Source organism: Anopheles coustani, chromosome 3, assembly GCF_943734705.1.
Source record: "Anopheles coustani chromosome 3, idAnoCousDA_361_x.2, whole genome shotgun sequence".
In the NCBI taxonomy this organism is placed as follows: Eukaryota; Metazoa; Arthropoda; class Insecta; order Diptera; family Culicidae; genus Anopheles; species Anopheles coustani.
The window spans coordinates 9688722-9715629 of record NC_071288.1 but is presented as its reverse complement, the minus strand read 5'-3'; the positions used below and the strand labels follow the sequence as shown (position 1 = coordinate 9715629).

General features: G+C 46.7%; 1 protein-coding gene across 1 annotated transcript in view; it reads left to right on the top strand.

The window, feature by feature from the left end:
• Positions 1-19197, top strand: part of LOC131260654 (serine-rich adhesin for platelets) — a 42611-nt gene extending 23414 nt beyond the window's left edge. Inside the window, 5 exon segments of the mRNA XM_058262440.1 lie at positions 409-893; positions 10636-11262; positions 12300-15407; positions 16409-16572; positions 19029-19197. Of these exon segments, the coding sequence (XP_058118423.1) occupies positions 409-893; positions 10636-11262; positions 12300-15407; positions 16409-16572; positions 19029-19197 (4553 nt within the window).
• Positions 19198-26908: the final 7711 nt, after the last annotated feature.

Below are 26908 nucleotides of genomic sequence, written 5' to 3'. Positions count from 1 at the left end.
GCATAAAAGAAGTACTTAAAATGAGGTACCTGAAAGTTTGTTGTATTTGGTTAAATATAAAGCGCGTCCAACAAACTATCTCATGTCATGAACACAATTTAGTATCATTCCTAATAAACGACACCTTTCTCGATACGGTTTATCAAAAATGCATACTAAAAGAAAACATTAATGATGTTGTCTGACAGTTTTTGAGGGTATATCCTCAGTACTGTCCATAGTTTTTTTTTTAAATCTTACAGATTATATGCTCTACTGATCATGGTTATGCAGATGTCTGTCGTGCAGATACGTACGACAGCTCAGAGTTGACTTCAAACATAAAAATAAAATAGCTATGAACTATGTTTACCCTTTTCTCCCACTTCTAATGATCGTCTATCAATTTTGTCTCCCTCCCGGTGACAGGTGACGCTAGCTCTCCGCACGGCGCCACGCTCGTGCAGTTCAGTGCCAACGGAAGCAGCGGAACGACCGGTTCCGGTAGCTCCAGCAACAGCAATTGCAGCCTTTCAAGTAGTTCGAGCAGTAGCAGCTCAAGCAGTAGTAGCAGCAGCAGTAGTAGCAGCAGCAGCAGCAGCAGCAGTAGTAGTAGTGGCAACGTGAGCGACTCCAACTCCAGCTGCAAGTCACCATCGCCAAGCTCGCCGGCGCCCGGTTCCGGCAACGAGGGTCTCACCCGTCAGCAGCTCGATCTCATCTCGCAGATCATGCAGCAGACGAAGCAAGCGAACGCGGCCGCCGCCGCCGCCGCTGCCGCCGCTGCCTCCTCGTCCTCCTCCTCCAGCTCGAGCAACGCTTCCAACAACACCGCGTCATCCAACACCAACGCTTCGGGTACCGGAGTTGGTGGCCAGAAAGTTCCGCTTCGTCCGCGGACCTGGAACATGCAGGTGAGCTTTAATCAACCAAGGATTAGCCGGGACTGGGGGTGTGTGTGTGTGTGGAGGGAGTGTGGGGCAAATGTTTATGCAAGATGCGTCCTTTAATGGCCACTCCCGGCGTGTCCCGGCGGTGGCATTAAGCATTTTAACGACGGCCGACGGCGTGGGCCCGAACGATTTCCATCCGCAACGGAGGAAGGTAATTTAATTTTTCCTCTCGGATTCCACGCGGATAACGGCGACACTGTCCCTTCGTTCGCCCCGCTTGTTCCCTTTTGCATTGGATGGCGTAGCGAAATGGATGCCATTATCATATCCTTCGCTGGCACAGACACACACATACACACACGGTCACGCCACGAAACATACACGATCACTTTTCTGCCGTGAAACACCAGGCGTCTCCATTGGCCGCGAACAAAGCAAGATACCGGAAGCGGTACCTCCGACCGACCAGACTCCGGTTCGGCAGTGGAACAATGTCCCGGTGCTGTTTTGCATTTTGATATGGATTCGAGTTTCCGTTCCGCTCGGAAAACCAAAACCAAAATGGCGCACGGGCGCAACGGGAAGGAAACCTGGCAACCTATGGTTTCGTCGAAAGGGAAAAGTGAGCAAAACAAAAAAAAGCGCCAACCGTCGTAGTTGACATCGAAACCGGTGGAATGGTTGGCCGGAAGAAGCGCAGCATTTCGCAGCCGGGGGTGGGAAAACGGTGGGCGGCGAAAAAAAAAAGGAAAATCGAGAAACCGATCCACCCTCAGTTCCGTGTTCTCATGTGTGTGTCCTTTCCAGTTTTTCTTTTCCAGCCGGTCGTATGCAAAAATAGCGTACCGTGTACCAATGTTACCCACCCACCAACCGACCCCCTCCCCCCCCGTACAGTTTCCCCATGGAGACAACTCTCCCCGCCCCCGCTCCCCCTCTCTACCAACCGAACGAATCGCTTATGGTTCCGATGACAATGGGGATAGCGGGAAATGTTTTATTCATAATTTCACCCAGCATCCGCCCCCTCCCCCCCCCCCCCTCCCCCTTGCCAACCGGTCCCGGGGCGGAACACGGTCGTTGCGCCACAAAGGAAAACCATTTTCCGCGCCCGCAGGGCACCAGGTTTCCGGCATCGCGACGAAACAGCCAAGCATCGAACGGTGTCTTCGATCCCTTCGCAACGGTCGGTCGGAAGCTGTACAGCCAAAAGCGAGCTGGCAACGGGCCCATTTTCACGCCGGTGCACCGAGCCGCAAGTCCATTCGCAAGTCCCGCCAATGTGGCCAATCGTCGGCATCGGCATCGCTCCCGTGGCGGATGTGAGCATGTCCTTAGCAACTTGCTGTTTATGACTTTCTTCAGCTGCACCTGCTTGAGCCACCTGGCAACGTGGGTGTTTGTGCGTGTGTGTGTCGATGCGTGCCAAGCGCCCCTTCATCGTTCGAGAAGCTTTTAATGGCCGATATTCGACAGAAATTCCCTATGATTTGTTTCCGAGTTGAACATGAAGTGCATTAATGAGTACTATGGATCGCTCCGAAAGGCTCTAAACCGTTATTTTCCGACAATCCTTTTCCATATTATTCAAATATGGGAGTAAAGCATTCGAGGGAACAAAGACCTTTATATTGTGGATCGATACATTTTCATGTTCTTTTTTTTCCAGGAACATAGAACATTGCAAGCGGGTTTCCATTCACCCAGGAGTTACGTCCGCTTGTTTCTATCCTTTGTACGGCAACATTCCCAATATTCCATTGTTATCGGTGTATGTTGCCTTTGCTCGCCTTGTCGATCGAACGAACAGCCATTTGCCGATCAGCAACCACCCCCAAAGGGAATGTTTCCAGCTAACATTATCTACGAACTAATTTCAATCAGTAGAAAATCAGAAACAAAAGGATTTTCATTTTATTCTCACTACGTGAAAGCGTGTTTAATTCAATGAGGAGGGTTAAAAAAGTGGAATTAAAACAAACTGAACATGAAATGAAATCCGGGAAAATCAAGTGAAACATTTCCATTTCGTTCCCATTAATTACGGGCTCCACCCGCTCCAGAGCGGTCACCCGCTAGTTGTTGAAACTTTTCCCACATTTGCTGCCCAATTAGACCGACACTAATTAGTGTGGGCGAAACTCTTTTGATGTAGTGTGTGTGTGTGTGTGTGTGTTCGAAAAACCCTTTGCTCGTGTGGGGGTGGGGTGAAGTATAAAACATACCCCATAGAACTACTCCCCGAAATAGCAAAAGCGTAAATGTGACGTTTTGAACTGGGTTTTTGTTTTTTCGTTTGCTTTAATTTCCTTTTGCGCACGCGTGCATCCAAAACTTTCGAGTCGGACCTTTGATGTCGGTTTAAACCCAAACCCCATTTAGAGCCGTTCTGCTAAACCGTGTGGTGCGCTGCATATCGATGGTCTGGCCGCTGGAAGGTCGCCTTGTCACCAATGACACCGGCGGGTGCCGAGTCCTGCAATATCCGGGTTTCATTTTCACTGCGATCGGGTCGCTAGGGGTGACCGTCCTGTCGATCCGCACACAGGACACAGGACTCGCCCCGATTCGGTCGTATTATTTCCTGCAATTTCAATCACCCCGTATTGGCCGTCCGGTTTCCTGCCCGACGCGCGCCTTGTCATGTCATCGGCGTTCAGCATGCAGCAAAAACGGGAAAACTTTCAAATTAGCAATTCTACATTCCATTGAACAGAGGGACGGTTTTTCATTGCGGGAAAAAAACGCACTTCTGACGCACAAAAAAAAGTCAACCTTTTGAAAAAAATCATTCCTCTCTAAAGCTAGTAACTTCATGCAACTTCATGGAATGGCAAAACGTTCGTTTCTCCCTCTGCTTCTAGCGTTTTAGATAGTTTTCCTCGGCCTAATAATGGTGTCCCTTTGAGGTGGACTCAATTTTCAAAAGTGAACATTTCTTTTGGGGTCTTTTTTCCGTGCCCTCGGTCGAACGGCCCAACGATGCAGACGTTGCCATTCAGCTTCTTCTTGAAATCAAAAGTAATACACGGCGCCAACTTTGGCCCATTTTGCATCATTATGTCGCTTCCATCGTTGTCTACCAATGTGTGGCCTCCGGGGCAAAGGTGTTTATATTATATTATTGTCATTATCAACAACGCCACCGTTGTCGTTACCTGAGATCGAGTCCACGGGATATTGGCAATCGAGAAGTGCTTTCCCATTCGCTCCATCACCCTGTTGCCCTTCACGTCCGTGGGCTCTATATGCCGTGGGGTTTTTCCTCCCCTTTTTTCCTAAATCAACATTCCGACCATCTTCGACCGAAAGCGTTCGCTTGGAAAACCCTCACGCCGTTGCAGGCCCATTTCCCGGCAGGCTCGCAAACGCTCGATGGTACTTCATAATTTTCTGAATTCTCAACCACCCGCCGACTTTCGGTACCCGTTTCGGTGACACTCTTTTTTTCTCGCTTTCGTGCTCAATTTTGCGCTATGTTGATTGTTTTTTTTTTCTTCCTCTCCTAATAATAATGCTCCACACCGACGCCGAATGCCAATTGGCGAGGAACGGCGATGATGTCGAGGGCGGCAAAACGAAAAACACACTCAACGATTGAGAAGTAAAGTGCCCCGCTTTGCAGAAGGATCTTTTAAGGGTGGGGACCCCGCTTTACCGAAGGGTCCTAGGGTGGAGTATACGCAATCATACACACACACACACACACACATTTTCACCTGCCCGGCCAAAACGGTGAGCAAGCGAGACGGCGCACACGAGGAAAGCGCATTATGATAATCGATATGGCAAGTGCTTGGCTTTTATTTCACACGAAGCACACGAAGTGTCGTCACGAAATAAACGTTAACGAGGTTCGGTTGTTTTGTCCCTCGTCTTTTTTTTTTTTTTGTCTTGTGTTTTTCATCGCACCCAAAACAAGAGGGCAAGAGCGTTCAAGTGGAGGGCGCATCCTTTGCAAAGACCTTTGCCATTTTCCCAACGCCCAAATTGGGCGACAATGGGTACGGGGGGGGATTGTTATTTTGTAACGTTTCTTCACCCTCACGGTTTCGAAAAAGGTGTAAAACTGCGCATCGGTGCAAAAATGGCTTAATCTTTTCTTTTTCCTTTGCTGGGCAGGGAGATTGGATGAGTTTTCACCGTTTGCGTATCCACCGGAAAGCTTGTTTAAGTTTGAGTGCCAATTGAAGCTGATATCGAAAATGAAAATGGTTTCAACTAGTTTTTATTCGTACCTCCGGAGTCCGGACACACTTACAATGGTGCGGAGTATTTTTTTTTTCTTCCGCGTGTCAATTAAAGCCCAAGCACGTCCCTTAAATTCACCAACCTCCAGAAAGCTGGCGTTTGCGTTTGAGTTGAATCGAATAGAAATGTTAAATTTCCCAGGTGGAAGGATTCGGTCGGCTTATTTCTGTCACCCTTAATGTCAACCTCATCGGCCGGTGATTTTTCACGAGTAATGATGGGAACCCCCCGGAGAACGAGGAGGGGGGGGGGGGAGAGAAAGCCTCGAACCGGTGCAAGAGGAAAAGGAAACAAAATTAAGCGCAATTCAGCGATGACACCGACTCGGGCCCGGAGCCCACTGTCGTATCGTTCATTTCCTTTTTAGGGCTCTATCTAAGCGACGCAATCGCTCATTTCTCCAACGACGATGGTAGGCAGGGGGGCGGGGGGGGGGGGGGGGAAAGTAGACCTGAGGAGAACGCTTAATGCTTCGCGTCAGCAATCCTGCCTTATGAATTATTACCTCAGATAGTAGAACGGTCCATTAAGTTTCGCACATCTTTCGCACCGAACCCTTTTTTGCTCCGGCGCGTTGGGAAACCCTTTTCCACCCGGGGGAAAAGTGTCCTTCCGAAAGATGCACACACACACACACAGTGAGACGGCTCCTTGTCCCAAGATAATAACGAATCGGGCCCAAATGCTGGGCGCCGCCGAAGGGGTCATTCCTAGCAAGACGCAGCCGGAACGTAAACCTTCGAACGAAGCCGAGATAAGAAGCTGCAGAAGGCGCTGAGAAGGGACGAGGCGATAAAGAAAATTGTCTCGCTGCGCTGACAATCGGGGCCATGGCGCGATTTGGCGCCCGTGCCTTCGGAGCAAATAAAGCCCCGGTTTATTTCGTTAATCGTGGCGATGTTTTATCATTTCCGCGAAGCAATTGAAGCTTACAGACGGCGGTGGCGATAGCGAGGACTAACGGTTGGTAAACGGTGCTTATTTATGGTTATTTTCACAATTAAATATCTCGCACTGATTTTTCAATTGTATTTTCCAACACTAATTAACAGGAGAATGGTACTGGTGCCTTTTTACACCTCTGATAATCCTCAATTGGTTTTATTTTTTATTTAAAAGAGAATATTTATTTTTGGTTTGCACTTATCGCTTAGGCCATGTTTTAAATATATAAAGTAGCCCATGCTACTCATGAAAATGGCCAAGAGCTTTCTCCAAACACTTAGGCAAAGTTAGACTTCCATACGATAGATATGGTTCGCTATAAAGTCATTAAACATTTCACTGAATCGATACGCCGAAACCTTTTGCCGAGAGCGATTTGTCGTAAATTATTACGGATCCTCACTTTGAAATCACGCCATGCAAGCCATTCCCCGGAAAGGATCCCACAAAAATAACCATTTTCGGTGTATCGTAAAACCGGCACACAAACCCGGACCGGAACCGTAGTGAGGTCTCCGATCCGGAACGAAAACTCACCAGAAACCGGTCTTGCCTGAGGAGGGACGCGCTTGTATGATGAATGGAATAGATCCGGCCGTAGCAATCATTTACCTTTGCTCGAACCCGCGCCCCAACCACAGAGACGTAAACATTGCCCAGCTCCGTCTCCCGGAAGGATCAATCTCTTTCCATCGAATACACTTAAAATCGGAAAGCGGACCGGATGTAGCGGATTCCGACGTTCCCGGTCACAGATATCCTTTCGTCTGCGTGTGTACTTTTCTACGGACCATATCGCAAGCCCTTATTTACGATTGCTTTCAGTTGCGGAAACACATCCCGATGGATGCCACTGTATGCCCGGGCCTATTTTGGAAAATTTCTCCGTGAAGGAAAATAAAACACAACCCAACGGGAACGGTTTTAATGAACATGAGTTCGCATGCCACCGTACACGCAACTCCAGTGTGCTAGGATTTTCATTTCTTTTCATCTTTCCTTTTTTTTTATTTGGACATCCATGCCGTCCTGTTCGATCCTGTTTCGTCCCTTCCGAAAAAGAAACTCATTCGGACAACCCATTCTGGCGTGCGGAATTGCTGGAGAATTTATTACTATCATAACGTACCTGACTTCTCAATGGGCCTAAAGCCACCCTTTTTTACGGCGTGGATGTCCTTCCATCACCCCCCACCTCCCATCTTCCTTTTATTGATGGGTTTGCACAGCGATTCCGGGAGAAATCATCTCCAGCATGAAATTGCTTCAGGTGTAAGTCCATACGTCCGTGTGGCTTTGCCCCTCTCCTCGGTGTGGTCGTACACATCGTTGCAATCAAAAACCTGATAGTCTTCATAAATGCAGCACTAGCAACCGTAATTGGGCCTCCATCTACATCGTCCGGGCGGATATATCGCACCGGCTTTTACATCGAGCGGCCAAATCCTCACCATTTCCCCAGCTTTACAATGCCACCGGAATGGTGTAAGCGTAACCATTGAAGGGACATACAGGCCCACGGCCTCTAGGAAACCGTGTTCACCCCTTTCGTGGTCGGGGGGATGCGATATGGCTTAATTTACGTCAAGATTTCGTTAACCCTCGCCACCCGTTGACAGGAGCGTGATTGAGCGCGCCGGAAGGACTCGTTAGTGGGGCGAGCGGGTGGCGACGGTCGCCCAAAGTTGTCTCACCGACCGAAAAAGGGAGGTCCATGAATAAACTCGAGTGTCCCTTTCGCACGCCGGAATTAATGCCAACCATGTGTGGTTTTCGTTTTTCCCGAAATGAACATGTCGCTCCTCATCTAGGGAAAAGTGACGAAAGACGGCCTACGCCGGGAACAATCCTGAGTTCCTGCTCGGCTAGGAGGATCACATTCAAAGCAGGCTCAGCTTAAGGAAGCTTCCGCATTTCAACAAGGGCTCACACTCACTTCTGCATCTTCAGACGCTTGCGGAAGTGCTAGCGATTTGCGAAGCCTCTTCTGGCCTACATTTGCTGCGACATCCGATATGCAGCATCCTTTTTTCCGGGGAAGCCATCCCGTTGGACTTTGTCGCAAGTTGTGTGAACATTTCGTCTTTTTTTTCCCCTCTTCCTGGCTCGTCCGGTGACCCTAAGCACATTTGCCAGGGTGGTCTGGTACAAACCGAAAATCTCATTTAATGGGGTACCAAAAGTTGGCTCACCACATTCCAACTCCGGCTGCACCATTGTGCTGCTGAGTGCACCGCGGCAAGTTTCGGGTGCCATTTCGCGGGCCCCGAAAACTCCATCCGGGGCCGCGGGAAGGGTGGACGAAATTTGATTGAATAGATAAGTTTCAATTGAATTACGGTCTTGCCAAGTTCAGGCGCCACGCTTCGGTGCGATTGTGTAACGATTCGTCCCGGGGCGAAATGTCAAACGTAGATACGTGGCCATCCGCGACGACTTAACCTTCCACGGAACTCCTCCCCTCCTACCCTGCGTTTCCACCAACATGCTGGAAGAGATATTGGGTCAGATCCAATTCCTGATAGTGAACCCAAACTCGAAGAGAACCGAATGTCTTCGGGAAGGGCCAGCCAGCGTAAAAGCCACATGCCTTTCGGCTGCACGAGTGTCGACCAAATGGGTTTATCCCATCAGAAGGTCGCATTCGTAACGAGTACGCCCCGGGTGATGGGATGGGATTACGCACACAACAACGCCACAGCACCCCAAACAAGTTGTCGAAAGTGGCTAGCGACCGTGGGGAAGTTCCGGATCAAAACTACCCGGGGACATTTTGCGAAATGCTCCATTTGCTTTCGACCGCGCCCGTTGGGCAAACGGTGGCAGTTTAGAGGAATCGAATGAAATGGTCAATTGAAGGATGGAAATGTTATTCCTCGGCGAAGGCATGCGATATTTGAAATGCATTGACATTTCCGAATATATAAGCATTTGGCTCTAACTCGAGGATTACTGAAATTGCAACGAAGAAAAAATGCATAATAATGTGGATAACAATATTTTTAAAAAGAGTAGATTCAAGACAAAGCTATGTACAATCACTATTTACCAATTTCGTACATGTAGAATATTGTAAATGAGAAACAAATTCAACGGCAAAAGGACTAACAGACTTGAAGGTAACATTTGTCATCGTGTGTTTTGAAGTTTTCCAAAACTATGCTAAACTTGGATCATAAATCAAAATTAAATTAACATTTCAAGCACAGTAATATTAAAAAACATGTTCTCATTGATATTTTTATCAATTTTCTGTAAAGTGGATATCAATAACATCAGTTGGCCTGTTAAGTAATTCATTTGTGACTCATTTTTCTAAAGATTCAGTTAGAATCTTCAAATGGGATATTTCTTCAAATAGCTCAGTCACATAAGGTACAATCGTTGGAGCGATACATTTATAAAACCAACTTGGATTACTTAAGAATCATTCCATTGTTCCTCTTAATAAAATAACGACTTCTATATTTCATTTCTTTGAGTGCAATTTAATAGGACGCAAGTAGCGAAATAAATTCAAAGAAATATCACATTACTAGGACGCAATTATTGGTCGACGTTCTTAAATGGTCTTTCCGTTTAAAAACTCCCACGCGAGCTGTGCTCTTGCAGTTTGAAACTTTCTGCACTTAATGCTAAGCCGTGTGTCCTTGAGCGCGCCATACGCCCACCACGCGTTTCTCGGGAAAGTCCACCCGCCGGGAGCTACTTTTCATTTTACACTCAAGCGCCTCTTAAGCATTAACGAAGGAGAGAGAAAGAGAGAGAATGATGGGGGAAGAAGCAATAGAGAACGCCGCCAAAAAGAATTGTCCCCACGAGAGGAAATGGAATCTCGCTGAAGTTGACCCCGTGGTGGAGTCTCATAAATTGTTTCTCCAATCGCACACAGCTCCTCCGGTCCAGCGTTATGGGGGGGGGGGGGGCGATATGGAAGGCTGGGCCTAATGTAATGGACAAATGAAACCGCCCATTAAGTAGGGACGTCTGCCTTTCCCGAGCGCGCCGGAAGTTGGTGGACTTTTTCCCAGCCGAAAAGGCGACAAAAGGCAGCATTTCTATTTAAAAAGATAATAATAGTTTCATCCCACCCTCCGCGAAGGGTGGGGGGTTGGCTTCCGGGTGGGTGGGCGTCGCTGTTAATTCTTGGGGTTTCGCTGGCAGATGGCAGCCCTGGGAACTGTTGGGAACAGTTGGGAAACTGTTCCAGCGGAGAAGGAAAAATAAAGCCCGATGTGGAAGAGAAAACTGCCGTAAATTAACATTGTGCCCAGTTTTTTTTTTCCTGCCTTTCCGGGTGGGTGTGGGTGGTTTTGGGGAGGGAAGTGGGTAAAGGGAACATAGAGGGGAGTTAGAAGGGATTATCCAAACTCGAGCCCTTGCGACGAAGGCAACCAAGCGGAAGCGGAAACAGAATGGCAGAAAGTCAAAAGCAGATTCCGCTCCCGCACCCGCCCTCACCCGGCCCATCCCCGTTCCGGTGCATCGTTAGCCACAATGGAGAATGGAGTTTCAACACTTCCGGGCTAAAAATGACCGTCTTTCGCCGCTTTACGCTTACTTTCAGCTGCAACTCAGCCAGAACAAGCTGTCCGCAACCGCAACGTCGTCGACGACGACGACGGCGACGCTGGTGAGCGCCGTCCCGAGCGTGTCCTCGCTAGCAGCCGCATCGACGGTTGCGTCATCGTCCCTCACCAGCACCCTCGTGTCCACCACCACCACCGCCAACAGCAGCACCAACACCAAGGTGCCAAACGCTGGCAGCGCAAGTGCCGATCCTAATGGACCACTCACGGCGCCGTCGGGCTCGGTGTCGTCCACAACTGCGTCCGGTGCGGTCGGTGCGGTTTCGACGGCCAACTCTGCCACGGCAACCACCACACTCACCACCGCCACCACCACTACCACCACCACCAGCCAACCCCAGCAATCGGCAACCGGCAGCAACAACAGCAACAACAACAAGCTCGAGCAGAAACCGGTCGAGTGCAATCTGTGTCACCGCAAGTTCAAAAATATTCCCGCCCTCAACGGGCACATGCGGCTGCACGGGGGCTACTTCAAGAAGGACTCGGAGGCGAAGAAATGTGATAAGAAGGAGAACACCGGGCCACCGCTGCAGACAGCCAGCGTTGGCGTGCGGGCGCTGATCGAGGAGAAGATCATCAACAAGCGAAGCAAGGACCTGAAGGTACGCGATGGATATGTGTGTTCGAATGTTTGTTCATTTTTATGTGTAGTTGTTTTGTACTGGCCGTTGCAAAAGGAATTGATTTTAGCTCTATTCGACAGCAGGAATAATCGAAAAATAAACGAGAGATGATCACTCATTTGTTTTACAGGGTTTTACAGATGATATCATAACCGTAGCAGTATTTATTCCAACTGTAGCACATGATATTCCAACAGCATCAGTTGATTTTATAACTCATTCATGTGTATCATAACTTTGTCAGTTGAAATCAGAATCGTAACAGTTGATATTATAATCCTCCTGGTACAGCAGCTTGTGCGAAGTATGCAACTAGCGAGTGTAAACGTATATCGCGCGAATGACAGCCCAAGGTGGATCTACATAGCAGGTCGGTTCATATCCAATGAACATCTTCGATTTTATTGGAACGAAAAAACTCACAAAGAAAGTTAAAAAAATGACATGCAGTTAACTTGAAAATTAATCAGCACTACTTGTTTACAAATTCATTTGGTTTTTTAATGAAACTAAAGCGATTCGTGTGATATAAACCCAAGTGATATGTTGAACTACCTTGGAGTCTCTTTCGCGCGATATACGTTTATACTTGCTAGTTACGTACATCGCCCGACCTGCCATACCAACTTTATAATATCAACTGCTACGATTCTGATTGCATCTGACAGAGCTATAATAAACATGATTGCGTTTAAAAATCAACTGATACTGTTGGAATACCATCTGCTGCAGTTAGAATAAATACTGCTACTGTTAGATATCATCTGAAAAACTCTGTAATTTTCAAACGATCCATTAAAGAAAATGTTAGGTTAGGTTCTAACAAAAAACATATATAACCAACTATAAAGTGAGAACTGAAAGATTTTAAAAGGATACTTTAAATCCTTTTGCAACTGCCAGCTACATTCATGTTCTTCCGTTTGCTCTTCTGTTCCGTTGTATCCTAATGTGTCCGTTATCTTTCTTCGGTGTAACCGTTCTGTCCCACCGTCCCCGCCGTTGGGTAATGATAGAATCTATTGTTGAAGGGTTCGTTCGTGGTGCCGGCGCCGCCCCTGACCGCCCGCCGGCTGATCGAGGCCAGCGAAGCATTCCTCTCGCCGAAGCCGGGCACGGTAGCGATCGTCTCGACGCAGAACGGCACCACGCAGATCATCAACACCGGGACGCTCCACTCGAAGGCAACCATCCTGACGGCGAGTAATGCGGCCAGCACCAGCGCACCACCCGCGATCACGATCAACGGGCTGACGACGACGACGGCCGCCGGTACGATCATGGCCACGGGCATCCCGCCCGGGACGGAGCTAAAGGATGCCACGTTGATCGAGCTGCTGAAGCGCGGCACGAAGGTGGCGGTGAAGCGAGCAGCAACGCCGATACTCAACCAACAGCAGCAGTCGGTTGCGTCGTCCATTACGACCACGACCTCGAGCTCTTCGGGAGCCGGGAACCTTATCAGCACCGGTTCGCGATCGGTTGTGCTACCCGGGACGACGAAGCTAACGACGACATCCTCGAGTGGTCTGATGAGCTCGACAGCGGACAGTGGTCCACTTTCGCTGACGATCTCCCAGGCCACGGGAGGTAGTACAGCTGGGGACGTGTTCACACTGGCCTACTCCACCGACACCGGTGGAGGGACGACCTTCTTCAGCGATAACGACGTCTACAGCGTGAGTGAAACGGCAATGCTCCTGCAAGCCGTCGATTCCATCCAGCTATTGCAGGACTCCAACTCCGCCGAACCGCTGGACGAAATCGCCCTCTCGGACTACAGCTCCATCACCGACCAGGGTTTTACGCCGTCGCGCCAGATTCAGGCCGTGCTCGATTCTCCGCTACCCGAGAGTCTCGCCGAGTTCGGGGCTCTCAACTCCAAAGACTTCGTCCTGTACGGGAGCTCGCAGCCGTCGTCCGTTAGTAACGGACCGTCGGGCAACTCCACCGGCGCCGGCACTAACCTGCTCGAGTCACCGTCGGGTGCGCACCTATCTCCGCTTCCCTCACCATTGGCCTACCCAACGCCACCGGCTTCGCATGAGGCGGTGGCCCAGGCATCGCCTTTCCTAGACGACTCGCGCCACTTCACCGATGCGGGTTCGTTCTTCGACGACAAGCGTGGTCAGAACTTCCTCGACGATGGGTTCTTCAAGAGCGAGCCCAAGGGCGATGAACACGGTGCGGGACCGGGAGCGGGTAAGCTTACCGACAGCGAGAAGATACTGGCGCTGAAGAACGAGCTGCTTGACCATGAGCACCACGATCTGTTCCGGTCGAACAAGAACCTGTTGGACGAGCACTGCTCGGAGCTGTTCAAGTCGGAGGATAGCTTTTTCGCCGAATCGAAACCGTCGCCGGTCGACGGGACGTCCAAGATGAACCTGGACTTCCTCGACGACGCGCAGGTGTTCATCGAGGAGACACGGAACGCTGCCTCGCCGCTCTCGAATGCGTTCTTCTCCGCCACCATGCACGCCGCATCCGCCGAGGAGGTGAAGGAGGCGCTCGAGGTGGTACTACCGCACGACGATGACATCGGCGTGTCCGAGGGTGACATCGACCTCTACTACCTGAACGGCCTTTCCTCGCTGCAGTCGCAGATGATGCCCAACTCGGACGATCCGCTGCTGTCGTCCTCGCCGAAAGACTTCGCCCACCGTCAGCATCAGAAGTTCCTGTTCGAGCAGAGCCAGCAGCAAGCGCTGCAACACCATCAGCACCAGCAGCAACAAATCCAGCAGCAACACCTTCGACAGCAGCAACAGCAGCAGCAGAATCATTCATCCACGCACAATCATCCACTGCAGCAGCAAGTGGCCGCCGCCAACAACTGTATGCCACCTAGTGCCAAAAAGTCGAAACCTTGCGTCGGCGACTCCGGGACGATCCTCGCCGGTGACTCGAGCAAGGTCCCACTCACCGTACAAACCGAACCGATGTCCAAGGGCACGGACAGTGTGTTCCTCAGCCCGAGCAGCCTGTCGTCGCACAGCTCTTCGTCGTCGTCGTCGTCCTCGATGGCGACTTCCGCCGCTTCGCCCAAGCTCCAGCACGCCCTCCTAGGAGGCGGTGGAGGAAGTATCATGTGGCCTCGCAAGCGATCCCAGACATCCACCGGAGGCAACGGGCTGAGCCACCCGATGGGGCAACGTAAGCCAACCGTCTACCTGTCCAAGCTGCGCCGTTCGACCACGACGTCCCTCCCGGCCGTTCACTACACGCCTTCGCCTATGCTGAACCCGGAACGAACCGGTTCCACCGGGCTGTACGCAAACGTGGTGCATAATCGCGCGTCCGGCCTGGACACCGATCTCGACAGTACGATGGACAGCACGAGCGACATCTTCTCCGAGCCGCCCCTGCCTATACGGCCCCGGATCAACCTCGGTCCGGACTATCAGGCAACGCTGCCCGACTGCACGCGTCCCAGTGTCTACAGTGCGCTGCAGGGGTACTCCGCAAACCCGACGCAACTGTGGGATCCTGCGGTCGCACACAACGAGCGCCAGGTACAGCGTTTCATCGAACTGGCGCGATCTTCGGCCGCCCCCCTCGGTTGCCACTCGGAGGAGAACGCCCTCCAGGCGCTGCTGGAAGCGAACGGCGAGATTCACGTCGCCATCCTGAGCATGCTGCAAGCGCCACCGGCAAGCATCCATCGCCGCTGGACCGCCGGTGAAATCGAGCAATTCATCCAGGGTCTCGAGAGCTACGGCAAGGACTTCCATCGGATCGCCCGCGAGCTCCTGCCCGCCAAGTCGACGGCCGACTGCGTCCAGATGTACTACTTCTGGAAGAAGCTCTGCATCGACTACAAACATTCGCACGGCGGCGCGCACCGGCTCGTGGACGGGCTGGTGGCGTCCAAGTTCGCCGGTTCATCATCGCCGTCCCCACCACCGACTGCCCCTGCACCACCTCCACCACCACCACCGGTGGAAGACCTGTTGATGGACCATCTGGACTATACAAGTACCACGATCGGCTCGGCGAAGGGTCACCACTCGACTCAGTCGACGGCTTCGACGCACGGAAGTGCTCATCAGCCTTCCGGTAACGCACACAATGCGCCCAGCGATGTCCGACCGCACGTATGCGAGGTTCCTGACTGTTCAGCGGTAGGTTGCCTAACGTAGTCCATCACCACTGTGCCTTGTGTTCATAGTACTCCCTATTTGTTGGTTTTTAACAATTAATTTAACATCATAACTTTGATTTCAAACATTACTAAAGTGTATCCTTTGTTTCTTGATACTAATACTCACTGCATCTGTTCATAAAACCTAACCTTAATTTTCCTTTGTCGAAAAAGTATTTCCCAGCAATTTAACCAATGATTTATTTTCGTTAAATTTCTCGTTTGAAGAACTTTACTCACCACCTTTCCATTCTTGGATTTGTGGATTTCGTTAAAGTTAACGTAACACAAAAGGGTAAAAGTGGCATTTCCAAATTCGTCAAAAAATGTTTTACATACATCTTTAATTAAAATGTAAATGTATAATCGTGCAAAGATGTTATGTTAGAGAAGGAAACAAGATTTTCTCAAAGTTGCAACATTACAGATGCGAGTTGAAAGCAAAATTAACTAATTGAAATAGGTTAAATGTTTATTCTAGTTTGTAAATACCAACTCCGGTACTTTTTCTTGTACAAGCTTGAAGTAACTTACTATAACTTACTTATTATATTCAACAGAGGCAAGCAGTTCAAAATGGCATTCAATTAGAAACGATGCTTGTTATAATTCATTTCATTTACATATCTTTACTTTCTCATCCGTTAGAAAGGACAGAAAGGATTCCTCATGTTTCTTTTATAGTGCCACCCAACAGCTCCAACCCAATGCGTTCATATCTTTCATAGGTATTAACCCCAAAATGTGTTAATCCGGCGCTACGTAGCCTTATTAAATATTATTTCCCGCACCCGTACCATCCACGCCGATTGTGCCAGCGGAACTCACTAAAATGGCTGACGCTCTGTTAACGATGCCGTCACAGTGCTTCCTCGCCTTGAACGCTGCCTCCACCCCCGTTTGCCACAAAGCTCCATTCTAATTAGCCTTGCCTTTTGCCTTTCTTTTTCTCTCTATCACTCTCGATCTCTCCTTTCGCAGAGCTTCTCGTCGAAAGCGGCCCTTCACGGTCACATCCGCATTCACTGTATCGGACGTAGCCACAGCGCAATTCAAAATGGTAATTTCTTGAGTGCCGCCGGTAACCCCATTAACCCTAACCTCATACCGACAAAGGATGACTATCCCTGCAAGGTGTGCGGCAAGTAAGATCACCCCATAAATGCTCGTTTTATACGATACTCAACCGTTCGAAAAAACTACAACAACTTTACTCAACAACTCCACATCAACAACCACCCCCAAAAACAAACAGAACAGTTCGTTGCGTTGGCGTTTTTGGTTCTGTTGGACGCGACCGCGCGCAGGCAACGCTGGTGTGTGTGTGTGTGTGTGTGTGTGTGCGGGGGACGGTGGTGTAGCCGGGGCGAATGGCTTAATTTGGCCAACCCGGTGGTCACGGCAGGTCACGCCGGCGAGTACCACGAGCTCCAGGATCCAGTTTACGGCATCTCTTCTTCTCTGTTCCTCTGTCTCTTTTTTGCTTCATCTTTGCCACTCCTGTGGCCTCCCCGTGGTACTCCGCGCCGTGACCAACTCCACCAGGATGCCCAGTTAGTGCCATCGGACCGGAACATCCTTTCTCCTGCGCCGCCACACAGTGTCCTCCGCGGTGCGTCATCTCTCTTATCAGTTGCATCAGTATGAGCAGAAACAGGAATAGAGAATGCTAGAGTGCTAGAAAAAGAGAGAGTGTGTGCATGAGGAGGGGGTCGGAGAAGGAGAGGAAGGGGGAAACATGGGACACACCACAATCTACACACACACACACACACAGCGGTGCATTCGCCGGAAACAGAACAACAGATGCAGTCACAAAGAAACAAACACACCACAAACAAGGACACTGTACACTTCCGCATGATCGTGTGCGTCATTCTGTGTGACACGCCCGTTCTCTCTTCCTTCCTGGCGCGAGTAAGTGAACCCCTAGTGTGTATGTGTGTGTGTATGTACTAACTACTAAACAATAGTACAAGATCGCACGAAAGACGCACGCTACTTCACGAATCCTTTTCACTGTCTCTGTCTCTCATTCTTTCTTCGTGCGCTTTCGCTCTCTCTCTCTCTTTCTCTTTCTATCTCTCTTGCTCCCTCTCTATTTCTCTCTCTTGCTCTCTTTCGCTCTTTCTAATAGTGTCGCCATTCTTTGCCACAAACTGTTTCCAATATGGCTTTCTGTTAGTATCGATGGATGTTTCTTAGAAACAGTGATGTATCGTTAAGTGACACAATATCTTTCTTTTCGTATATAATTTATCAAAATCCTTATATTATTATCTTCCAACAATCTTTAGTTTTGAGTTTTATATTCAGTAGTACATTTTTCATTTATTTTTATAATTTGCAACTTATCTGCTACGAAAGAAGACAATTAAGGCAACAAAGACCGGAGGATAATAACTTAAACCTCACCCCCATAAAATCGTTGACTTACTTAAACTTCACAACAAACAATTGTTTGATTTTGTAATTTTTTTCTCTAAGAGATATTATAAAAAGAGGTTTTCTACAAGACCTTTGTAATAACGTGAAGACCCCAAAGGGCTGACTGTGCATGACCGAAAATAGTCGTTTGGCCATTAGGAACCAGTACTTTTGAAAAAGGACTGTTTGATGGTTTTGATATTTTTTTATGTTTGTTTTTCATCTTATATTTAGTTTATGAAACTCTGAGTATAATTATGTTCCCATTTAAAACCCTTTGAGATACTTTTCCTAAACTTTAATATACCGACCCGGTACATCACTGCAAAGGAAATCTATCTAAATCTGCCACCTTTCTCGTCTTGCGGTTTGTATAGACCCGCGCGTGTGTGTGTGTGCGAATCTGTATGTGCCCGTCGATCGTCTATGTTTAGAGCAACAACCAAAAAGTACTGATCAAACTAAACCCAAACACCTGCATCACCGTCATCCTATCTCACCCTCTGGACTGTCTGTGTGTGACGTACGGTTAGGACAACTGAGCACCCGTCTGGCTCGATAGTGGGCCAGATAGAGTGTCCCTTCCTCCCATCTCTCCATCTTTCAATGCTTGCTGTTCACCTTCGCTGTTTAGTGTATCCGGACGCCCGCAGTATCCCTGCTAGAGTGGTACGACGTTGCGAAACGGAACGGTGTGTGAAAATAGTCTTGTAACAGAAAATCGAAAACCACTAGCAGCCGATTAGTATTTGTTAGCTGTTGCTGGCGTAACTACTACTGTTGCTATGCTACTGCTGCCATCTACATCTACTATTACTACTGCTACTACTACTTCTACTACCACTACTCTTACTGCTGCCTTTAAGTACCTTGTTAACTGTAACTAACGCTAATGCATTCACGTCAAGATGAAAGCTAGTAAGAAACGCTTCTTAACTCAATGTTTGTTATGCGTCCCCGCCTTTAGAGCGTAGTGCAAAACTCAAACGACTCTCTGCAAAACAACAGCCAACAACTAACAACAAACCCGAACGAATCACTCTCAGACCCGCCAACCACGGCACCCGGAAAGGATCGCCATTAATTTTTCATTCTCTCTGTTCCCTCTGCTGCCGCTGCCTCCTTCTCCCGATCAACCGATGCTACAACCTTCCCCATTGCCGCCGCGTTGAAGGGTTTTCAATAAGGTAAAAAGCCGAAGCGCCCACATGAAGTCACACCGGCCCCAGGATGCAAGCGATCAACTGCAACACCAGCTGCAACTGCACCAGCAGCAGCTGCAGCAACGCCAGCAAGATAGCGAAAAACAAGGCACCACCGGCGACCAGCAGCCATCCAAATAAGTGCCGCCCACAACGGGGCCCGAATGCTGCCCGAGTGGAATGCAGAAAGAACGCATCGAGACAATCTTCAAAAATCCCGACAACGGCGGACACCCAACATTCGCACAGGCACAGTGAAGCCGGAACCGACATTCAGCCCGGATCCTTCGTGTACTCCCCCGGGTGTGTGCTAAAGTGCACCCAAGCAAGTGTAAGACAAAACATAGAACAAACTAGTTGGTAAGAGGGTGGGAATGGGGCGGGGAAGACAAAAAAAAACGTAATTTACACTTTACTAACGAAATGGTTGTTAAAGCTACGAATCACACCGACCGAATGGAAGTGACACACATATTAAACGCTCCACCCACTGTGCAGTGTACTAAACACTAGACACATAGGCAAACACAAAAGTGGATGACCGAGTTGCCCCCCCGGGCTGCTGGTGGGCGAAAAACATTGTCAAATTATGGAACTTCCAGCACACAAAATGACAAAATAGCGGTAGTCAAAGTGGTGAAAACAAAACAAAACTTTAAACCAGTTGTGAGACATTGAGAAGTGAAGAACTTTAAAATCCATTTGAATTCACCACGTGGGCGAAAAGGTGGCGAGCTCCGGAAGAGCTTTTCGCCGGGGGTGGGAAAAAGGGGGGAGATAAACAGATTTAGAAATTGTAGTAAATAATCGAAGCCCATATTTGTTCGAGCATTAAACTTACAAACAAAACTAACTATAAATATATATATATATATATATATACATACAATGATATTTGCAACACAGAAAACTATAAGACATGGATAGATACGCTTCGTGCGAGCCACGAACGAAATGAGACGTTTTTTGTATACCTTTTTGTTGTTGAATCTTTCTACTCTAGTCTTAAATGGAACGTGGAATGCTCAAAAGTATAGGAGAGAAGAGAAAAAAAAAACACTCACACACAAAATTACTCCCAAAAGGTAAATGATGTAGAAATGATGGACAAGATGTTAAACATAAGTCAGGAAACCGCGTGTTGGAGCGTAGCTTATAGTGCTGGGTCACCTCCGAGGGATCCTTTCTCGTCGTCTCGGGAGGCGGGAGACACCTTATGGGAGGGGGTGAACACACACACAGTTTCCACTTGTACATACGTATGTAAGCAGACACAGGTTGCGCGTTCATTGTTACGACGTTTTGAGTCCTTTTGGGGTGGTTCGCACGCAACGAAAGGCAACGGAAATGAACGGGCATGACGCAGACGAAACCACGGAACGCTGTACACACTCCACCTGGAAAAGCATATAGGAAAAGACAGCCAGCTCGCTTCGGGGTGCCTGATCGTTTACGGTTCCCCTCTCTTGGGTGGACACAAGCTGACCGATCGTGTGAGGAGTTTCCAGTATAACCACCAAAGAAATGTTTGACAACAGTATGATCGATCGAGGGAGCGAACAGTGCACGATCAGGATCGTTGAAGCGAGGGCAAGATGGAAGACGAAAAGGAAAAAACCAAGCAGTGTAAGACGCTCTATAGATTTGTTTTTTAATCAAAACGAGTTGCACTCAAATGTAAATCCTGAAATCAAGAAAGAAGAAAACTTGAAACATGGTTGTATCTAGAACTTAAGTGTTGATCAATGTTCTTAATTCTATATTGACTCGTAAGTTATTAGCAGAGGAGGAAGGGGCTAAGCAAGGGCAGTGAAAATAAAAAAAAACACGAAGGTCAGCTGAATTTTTCTGTCTGCAAAAGAGTTGAGCAAAAGAATACCAAAAAAGGAAAAACCTAGTCTCGGGAAAGGCTGTGGCCCCGCCATGGTGTCCCACTCACCGAAACCATTTGATTCGTTGTTAATAATGATAGGCTAAAGGAAACCAAAACACGGAGGGTAGTTTTACAAGCGGCCGAGTAAGAGCAAATGTAAAACTGAAGGCAAGAGACAGGGTCAGATCGCTTCCGGATAGGTTGGGGGAAGTTTGCCGAACGAAACAATCGATATCAGTGGGCGGGTGTGTGTCACACGTACGTGTACCATATGTTTATTTTTCTACGTCAAATTGCCACACAAAAACAAACCAAACCTATCTGACTAACTAAACACCTTCTATCCGACAACACTCATTGTTACATTGTACTACTCTACACCAGCGTTTGTGGGAACGTAATGGAACCGTTTTGCTGGCCGTAGGCAAAGCAGCCAAGAAGAGGGAATGATGATTCTTCGTGATTTTTTGTCGAACTTAGAGCAAATTTGAATCACTCTCCTCCTTACCTATCCACCCAGCAGAGTCAATACCACTCGAAGATATCTTACTCTCCACTACTATAAATTAAATTTTAGCTCCAATCGTGGCTCAACGAAACAGGATAGCAAAATGAGGAAAAAAAAACTCTTCTAAACTTAGGTAAAAGGGAAAAACACCGAAACATACATACACACACACAGAGTCCGTCTCCATTAAGGCCAACCGTACACTAGGCAATGTTATTCGATACTATATCATGCTAGATCACAATTCTTCTTCATGTTATTCACGATTTTCCCCTGGGTTGAACATGCGTAGAAGGGAAAGCGGAAACCACTTCTGATATGATATTACTTTTGCACTGTCTCTTAAAATGTGATATGGATAAATTTTGTAAAATCAAAAACGTGTTACCCTTAAGAGAATTTGAACCTTCGAAGCCACCCTGAACAGCACATTTTCTACAAAACAAAACGGAAGGAAGACGAACAATTCTGCGGAAATGCAAACCGAAAGTCTCTCGTGCTCAAGCAAATTTACGTGTACTATCTCTTTGGAATCAATCTTATTACATGTCGGGACGATATGAGTGACAATCGACATCCAGCCACTCCAGGTCCGAAGAACACTGGCAAGGCATCACATATTTTAAAGCGGGGGATTTTTCTTTTCTTATGCAAACATAGCATTGTTAACCCAGCTCAATCATCTTGTTTAATTGATCCTTCTTTATTCCTTCGCACCTCCATCTCAAGGCAACGAAATTAATAGCAAAGGAGACTCAAATACTCAGATATATATTTTTTCCGACTCTCTGGAAAATCGCTCAATTGTAATATGGTAACGCAAAATTAAGTAATTTACAAATGATGATTTAAAATCAGCTGAATGGCGAGTGCAATCGTATATTTCCAATCGTCTTTTTGAGCAGAGTATATTTCTACAGTATCACTTGGTTTGCCGCAAAAGGAACGCCAAAAGAAAGCACTCTAAGAACAAAAATGAATCAAACTTAATCACCAAGACAATGGTGGCAAACCTGTTAGCTCAAGGTAAGGTGTATAAAAAGGAAGCAAAATCAAATACTCCGCGTTGTGATTTTTAAAAAACGATAAACGAAACCACACAAATCGAAACGAGCACAACTGAAGCAAATGCCCAATTTGCCAGCGATATGGTCACCTTCGTTTTACTGTTTATACGAATCTAGAGCAATTTAATCTTACTTGTAATCTTTAACTAAGCGGAAGGAGTCTGGGGAGATCTTGGGAAAAGTTCTACGAATTCAACGCACATACACTGGGAAACTTTGGGGTTCAGTTTACCGTTTACTGTTCAGTATAGGGGACAGCTATTCGTATTTTGGTGGCCTAACTTGTCGGTTGTTGGAGCGGAACGAAAAGCAAACGACCTCAACCGTACTTCACATCCACTGGATTTTGTTCTCACTAGTCTCAAAACTCACTCAAAAAAGCATCAACGAATCTTAGTCGAGCCGTTTGCCAACGACAGTTTATTTTTCATCCTTCTTTATCTCTGTACGCAGACAAATGTCGGTAACAAGATCAAATTTCATCGACTCACTCACGAGAAACCTTAGACAAACCATAAACTGTAACGCATAAACTGCACGAATGGTGAAATTGAGATAATAGAAGTTAATACATATCAGTTTTCTAGCAAAAAAAAATATGAGGAAAATTAAACAACACACGCAACGGGAAATTGGGGGAGAAACGTGTGTATTTAACGCAAAGCTCTTATAACGCTGAGAAAAAGCGGAAAGCATGGCGAGGACTAGACCTCACACTTTTAATAACGGAACAACCAAATTCAAAAAACGTAAAACAAACAAACCAAACCATTCGGCAAAACTTGCGTGAAACTGTACAGGCTCGGGAACGTGTTGGACGATATGGGGAGCGTTTTAAAGGCGAGGCAGTGAAATCAACCTTACGAAACGTGTTGTGTACCTTATCTTAAAGACAAGTAAAAACAAAAGAAAAACACATGTGTCACGAAAGCCCGGTACGGTGGAACCGGAAGCGCCCGATAGGGCATCGTGTACTAGTATTAAGTTCCATACCAACAACGACTCAGTCGTTCGTCGGTGGATGGAAAGAAAGGAAAATGCCAAATTAATTTTAAAGAAACGAAAACGGTGTGTTACTATTTGGCAGCCTAGTGCCGACATGTTGTCTAGAGGAAAAAAGCAAGCAGTAGTGGCTAACACTTTTCTTCCCGCAATGATGCAAAAACAAAAATACCACTGACGTCCGAATGCTCGGAATGCCAAAAGAAAACCACAATACAAAAAACCTCTTGCAAAAGAAAGCAACACTAATGAACGAGCATACAACTTGGAGCCAGAGAGAAAGAAAGGGAGAGCGAGGGAGATTGAGGGAAAGGCAAGAAAGAATCGAAGATGAGAAGAAAAGAAATATAAATGTCTCGGGAAATGAAAAGTCTTTCCGCTCTTTTCGGGAGGCGAATGGAAAATAAAAGTAATATTCAATGACAATCCTGACGCAAAAGCAAGATGATAACTAATGAGTGATGAGCAATTGATAAAAAAAAAACGAACATCCATCGCATAACACAGAAACACAGCAACAACAATCACACAACAACACAAAGCCCGCAGAGTAAAAACACAAGCAGACAAAACGAGTAACAGTAATGCTAAGCGAAAGGAAAAACATGCTCCATCTCGCAGTGGAAAACAGTACGCTGGATCGACGCTTTCTGTTTTGTCTTTTCTTGTACATAAACTATTGTTTCACAATCAATATTAGAGTGTAAGTTACCAATGCAAACGCATTTGATTTTTAAGAGAAAAAACAAACACTAGAGAAAGAGATAAGAGAAGTGCGTGAAGAAGAACAGTACGGTGGCTGCCGTGAAGTATGTAAGACATTTTTCCTCCGGTTAAGAAGATCTAATGTTTTACGATATTATTTACACATTTTCTTCTTCTTGCGGGAAAACGGTTGTGCTTTTTAAGTTTTGCAATCGACAGGCCAGTATATTTCAAAACTCGAATTTAGCGCACTAAGGGTTACTTTAAATTAATTACTAAAAAGGGACTGTACACCCTAGAAAAAATGTATCCCCAACCGCCTCTAATCAAATCGAGTGAACATCTTGTTGTTATCTTTTAGTCAAACTTTTTTATTTTAGTGCCATATGAATGTGTTTAACGTTAATACGATAATAACGCCAAAGAGGCGGAGTTTTTTTTGTTTACGGAATAACACACTCTTTCCATTGCCCTCCTTCCTTTACGTTGACGTTTGAGACGGATCAACGATAAGTTTTACAATTTGTGTTACCTTTTTCGACCTTAGCGTTAACGTTTAAGCATAGATAATTTGTGAAGCTTACGTTTGTTCATTAGACTATTAGTGTCCGAGTGTGGTCGTTTGAAACTGGCTTTCAAACCGTTAGCGAATATTTTTTTAGTTTTATTTTGTTAATTCACCTTTAGGTGTTATTAGGTTAGTTCGTTTGTTTAAGGCAGCTGGATTTTGAACGCTGGCTTGCCTGCTGTTGCGTAAGAAATCGCTGGAATGGATGCCTGCTTTCCACAGCTTCCGTTCACCGGAAGGGCGATCCCCGCACTCCGCGCCATATCGTTCTTATCTCAAAGCTCTGCCCGCACCATCCATGGTTTATGAAAAGGCCATCGTAAAGTTATTATACATCATTGTATTGCGTGGGTTATGTGTGCATGGTTGGATCATACGATATAATATTGAAAAGGATTTATCGCGTCGTATTATGCATGATTATACATGATTATAGTAATTCAATTAAGTAATCGTTATCCCCAAAAGCATGAGATGGTCTTCGGAAACTTCGTGAAGCAAGCAAACAGATATCCAAATGGCCTGGCCACCGCGTACGTCCCTCGGGTGCTCGAAACATTTTCGACGCATTAAAGACGCTGGTTACCTAAAGGCCATACAGAGAAGAGCGCATTGCAATGCGAATGAATGGTTCAAAACATAAGAGATTTAATATAACAACCAAACAAACAAACAAACAAACAAACAGACGAACACACACGCAAAACACACGAAGGCTCACCCACAACCACTCACTTAAGAATATAAATGTTTTCACTGTTAGTTTTTAATGTGATTATAACTTAAGCAAAAGGAGGACCCGGGATGCCCGGGCCACTAGGAGGCAGGCAGGAGACCTGGAGGAGAAGGATGAGAATGTTATAACAAGTCGATTAGCGTGTGCACTGCACTCATTCGTTTGCATGTATGGAAATGGGTAAATTTAATTTTCTCTTTATCGCTCACAGCATCAACGATTACTGTACATTCGTTGCAGTAACATGTACCTTTTTTAAACTAACTTTGTCGTGCACAATTTTGTTTATTCCTGAAAGGAAAAAGATTTTGATCGATCGAAGACGATTTATACATTGATTGCTTTTACGTGCTCAAATGCTACAAAAAAAGACAAACACATTTGCTTGTGCCATCTCTCACTCCCGGTTAGTGAATCTCACTCAGATGAACGAAAACAAAAACACGTGGATAAAGAAAAACCATTGTCAATTCTGGAGCATAAAACGAAACTTTACCGCAACGATGATCTGTGTCGTAAGGAATAGGAGTAAAATCTCAACAATAACATGCGCTTTTGTTTGGTGAAAAGTATCATCAAGCAAAGAAAATACATACACAAAAAAAACACACACGCAGTCCCAGTGAACAAACAACGTACAAGCAAACGCATAAACAAAACACGTGCACATCGAAACTTTATTTCATTGTTATACAGACGTTTTACCGACCGCTGCAACGGTCTGTTTTAATCGATGGTTTACTAAACCGCTTTTCACACTGGATGAAACGTATGTAGCAGACAACGAGGCAAGCATGAATGTGTTAATCGCTTTTTATGCAATCCACCAGAGGAAACACCCCGCAAGGCTCACGGGAAAATTGCTTTCGCATTGTGCAAGAAAATTGAACGTTTGTCACCCAGGAATCGAGTACCAGAAGCTTTGCTGAAAATTCGAGACAAACAAATTGCAGGCGCTTAAATCTGTGCAACAATTTGGGTTTTTTCTTCTACGATATTATGTGTTAGAAACACGCTATGCCCGCTTTTACTGATGACAACAGTAAACAAATAAAAACAAACATCCATTATATACGTTAAGCAACAACAGCTTCATCACCGGTCGCTAGCGCAAAACAAAAGAAGAGAAAAAAAGAAAAGAAATGAGTAAACCACAAGGATGTAAAATTAAACGTTAAAGAATGATGAAACATGAAAATAAAGCAAAATTCTGTGATTTCCGAATGTAATTAAAGCACTTTCTCCCTCAAGGAAAACGAATCTTCGGGAAACCGTTACAATGATGTTAGAAACTACGTCTCTCTACATCCCTAGCATGCCCACGGCGTCGTAGGAACGTAGGTCGGCGCAGGAATGTTTTTAATTCTCAGAATACTCTCTCTTTCTATGCTCG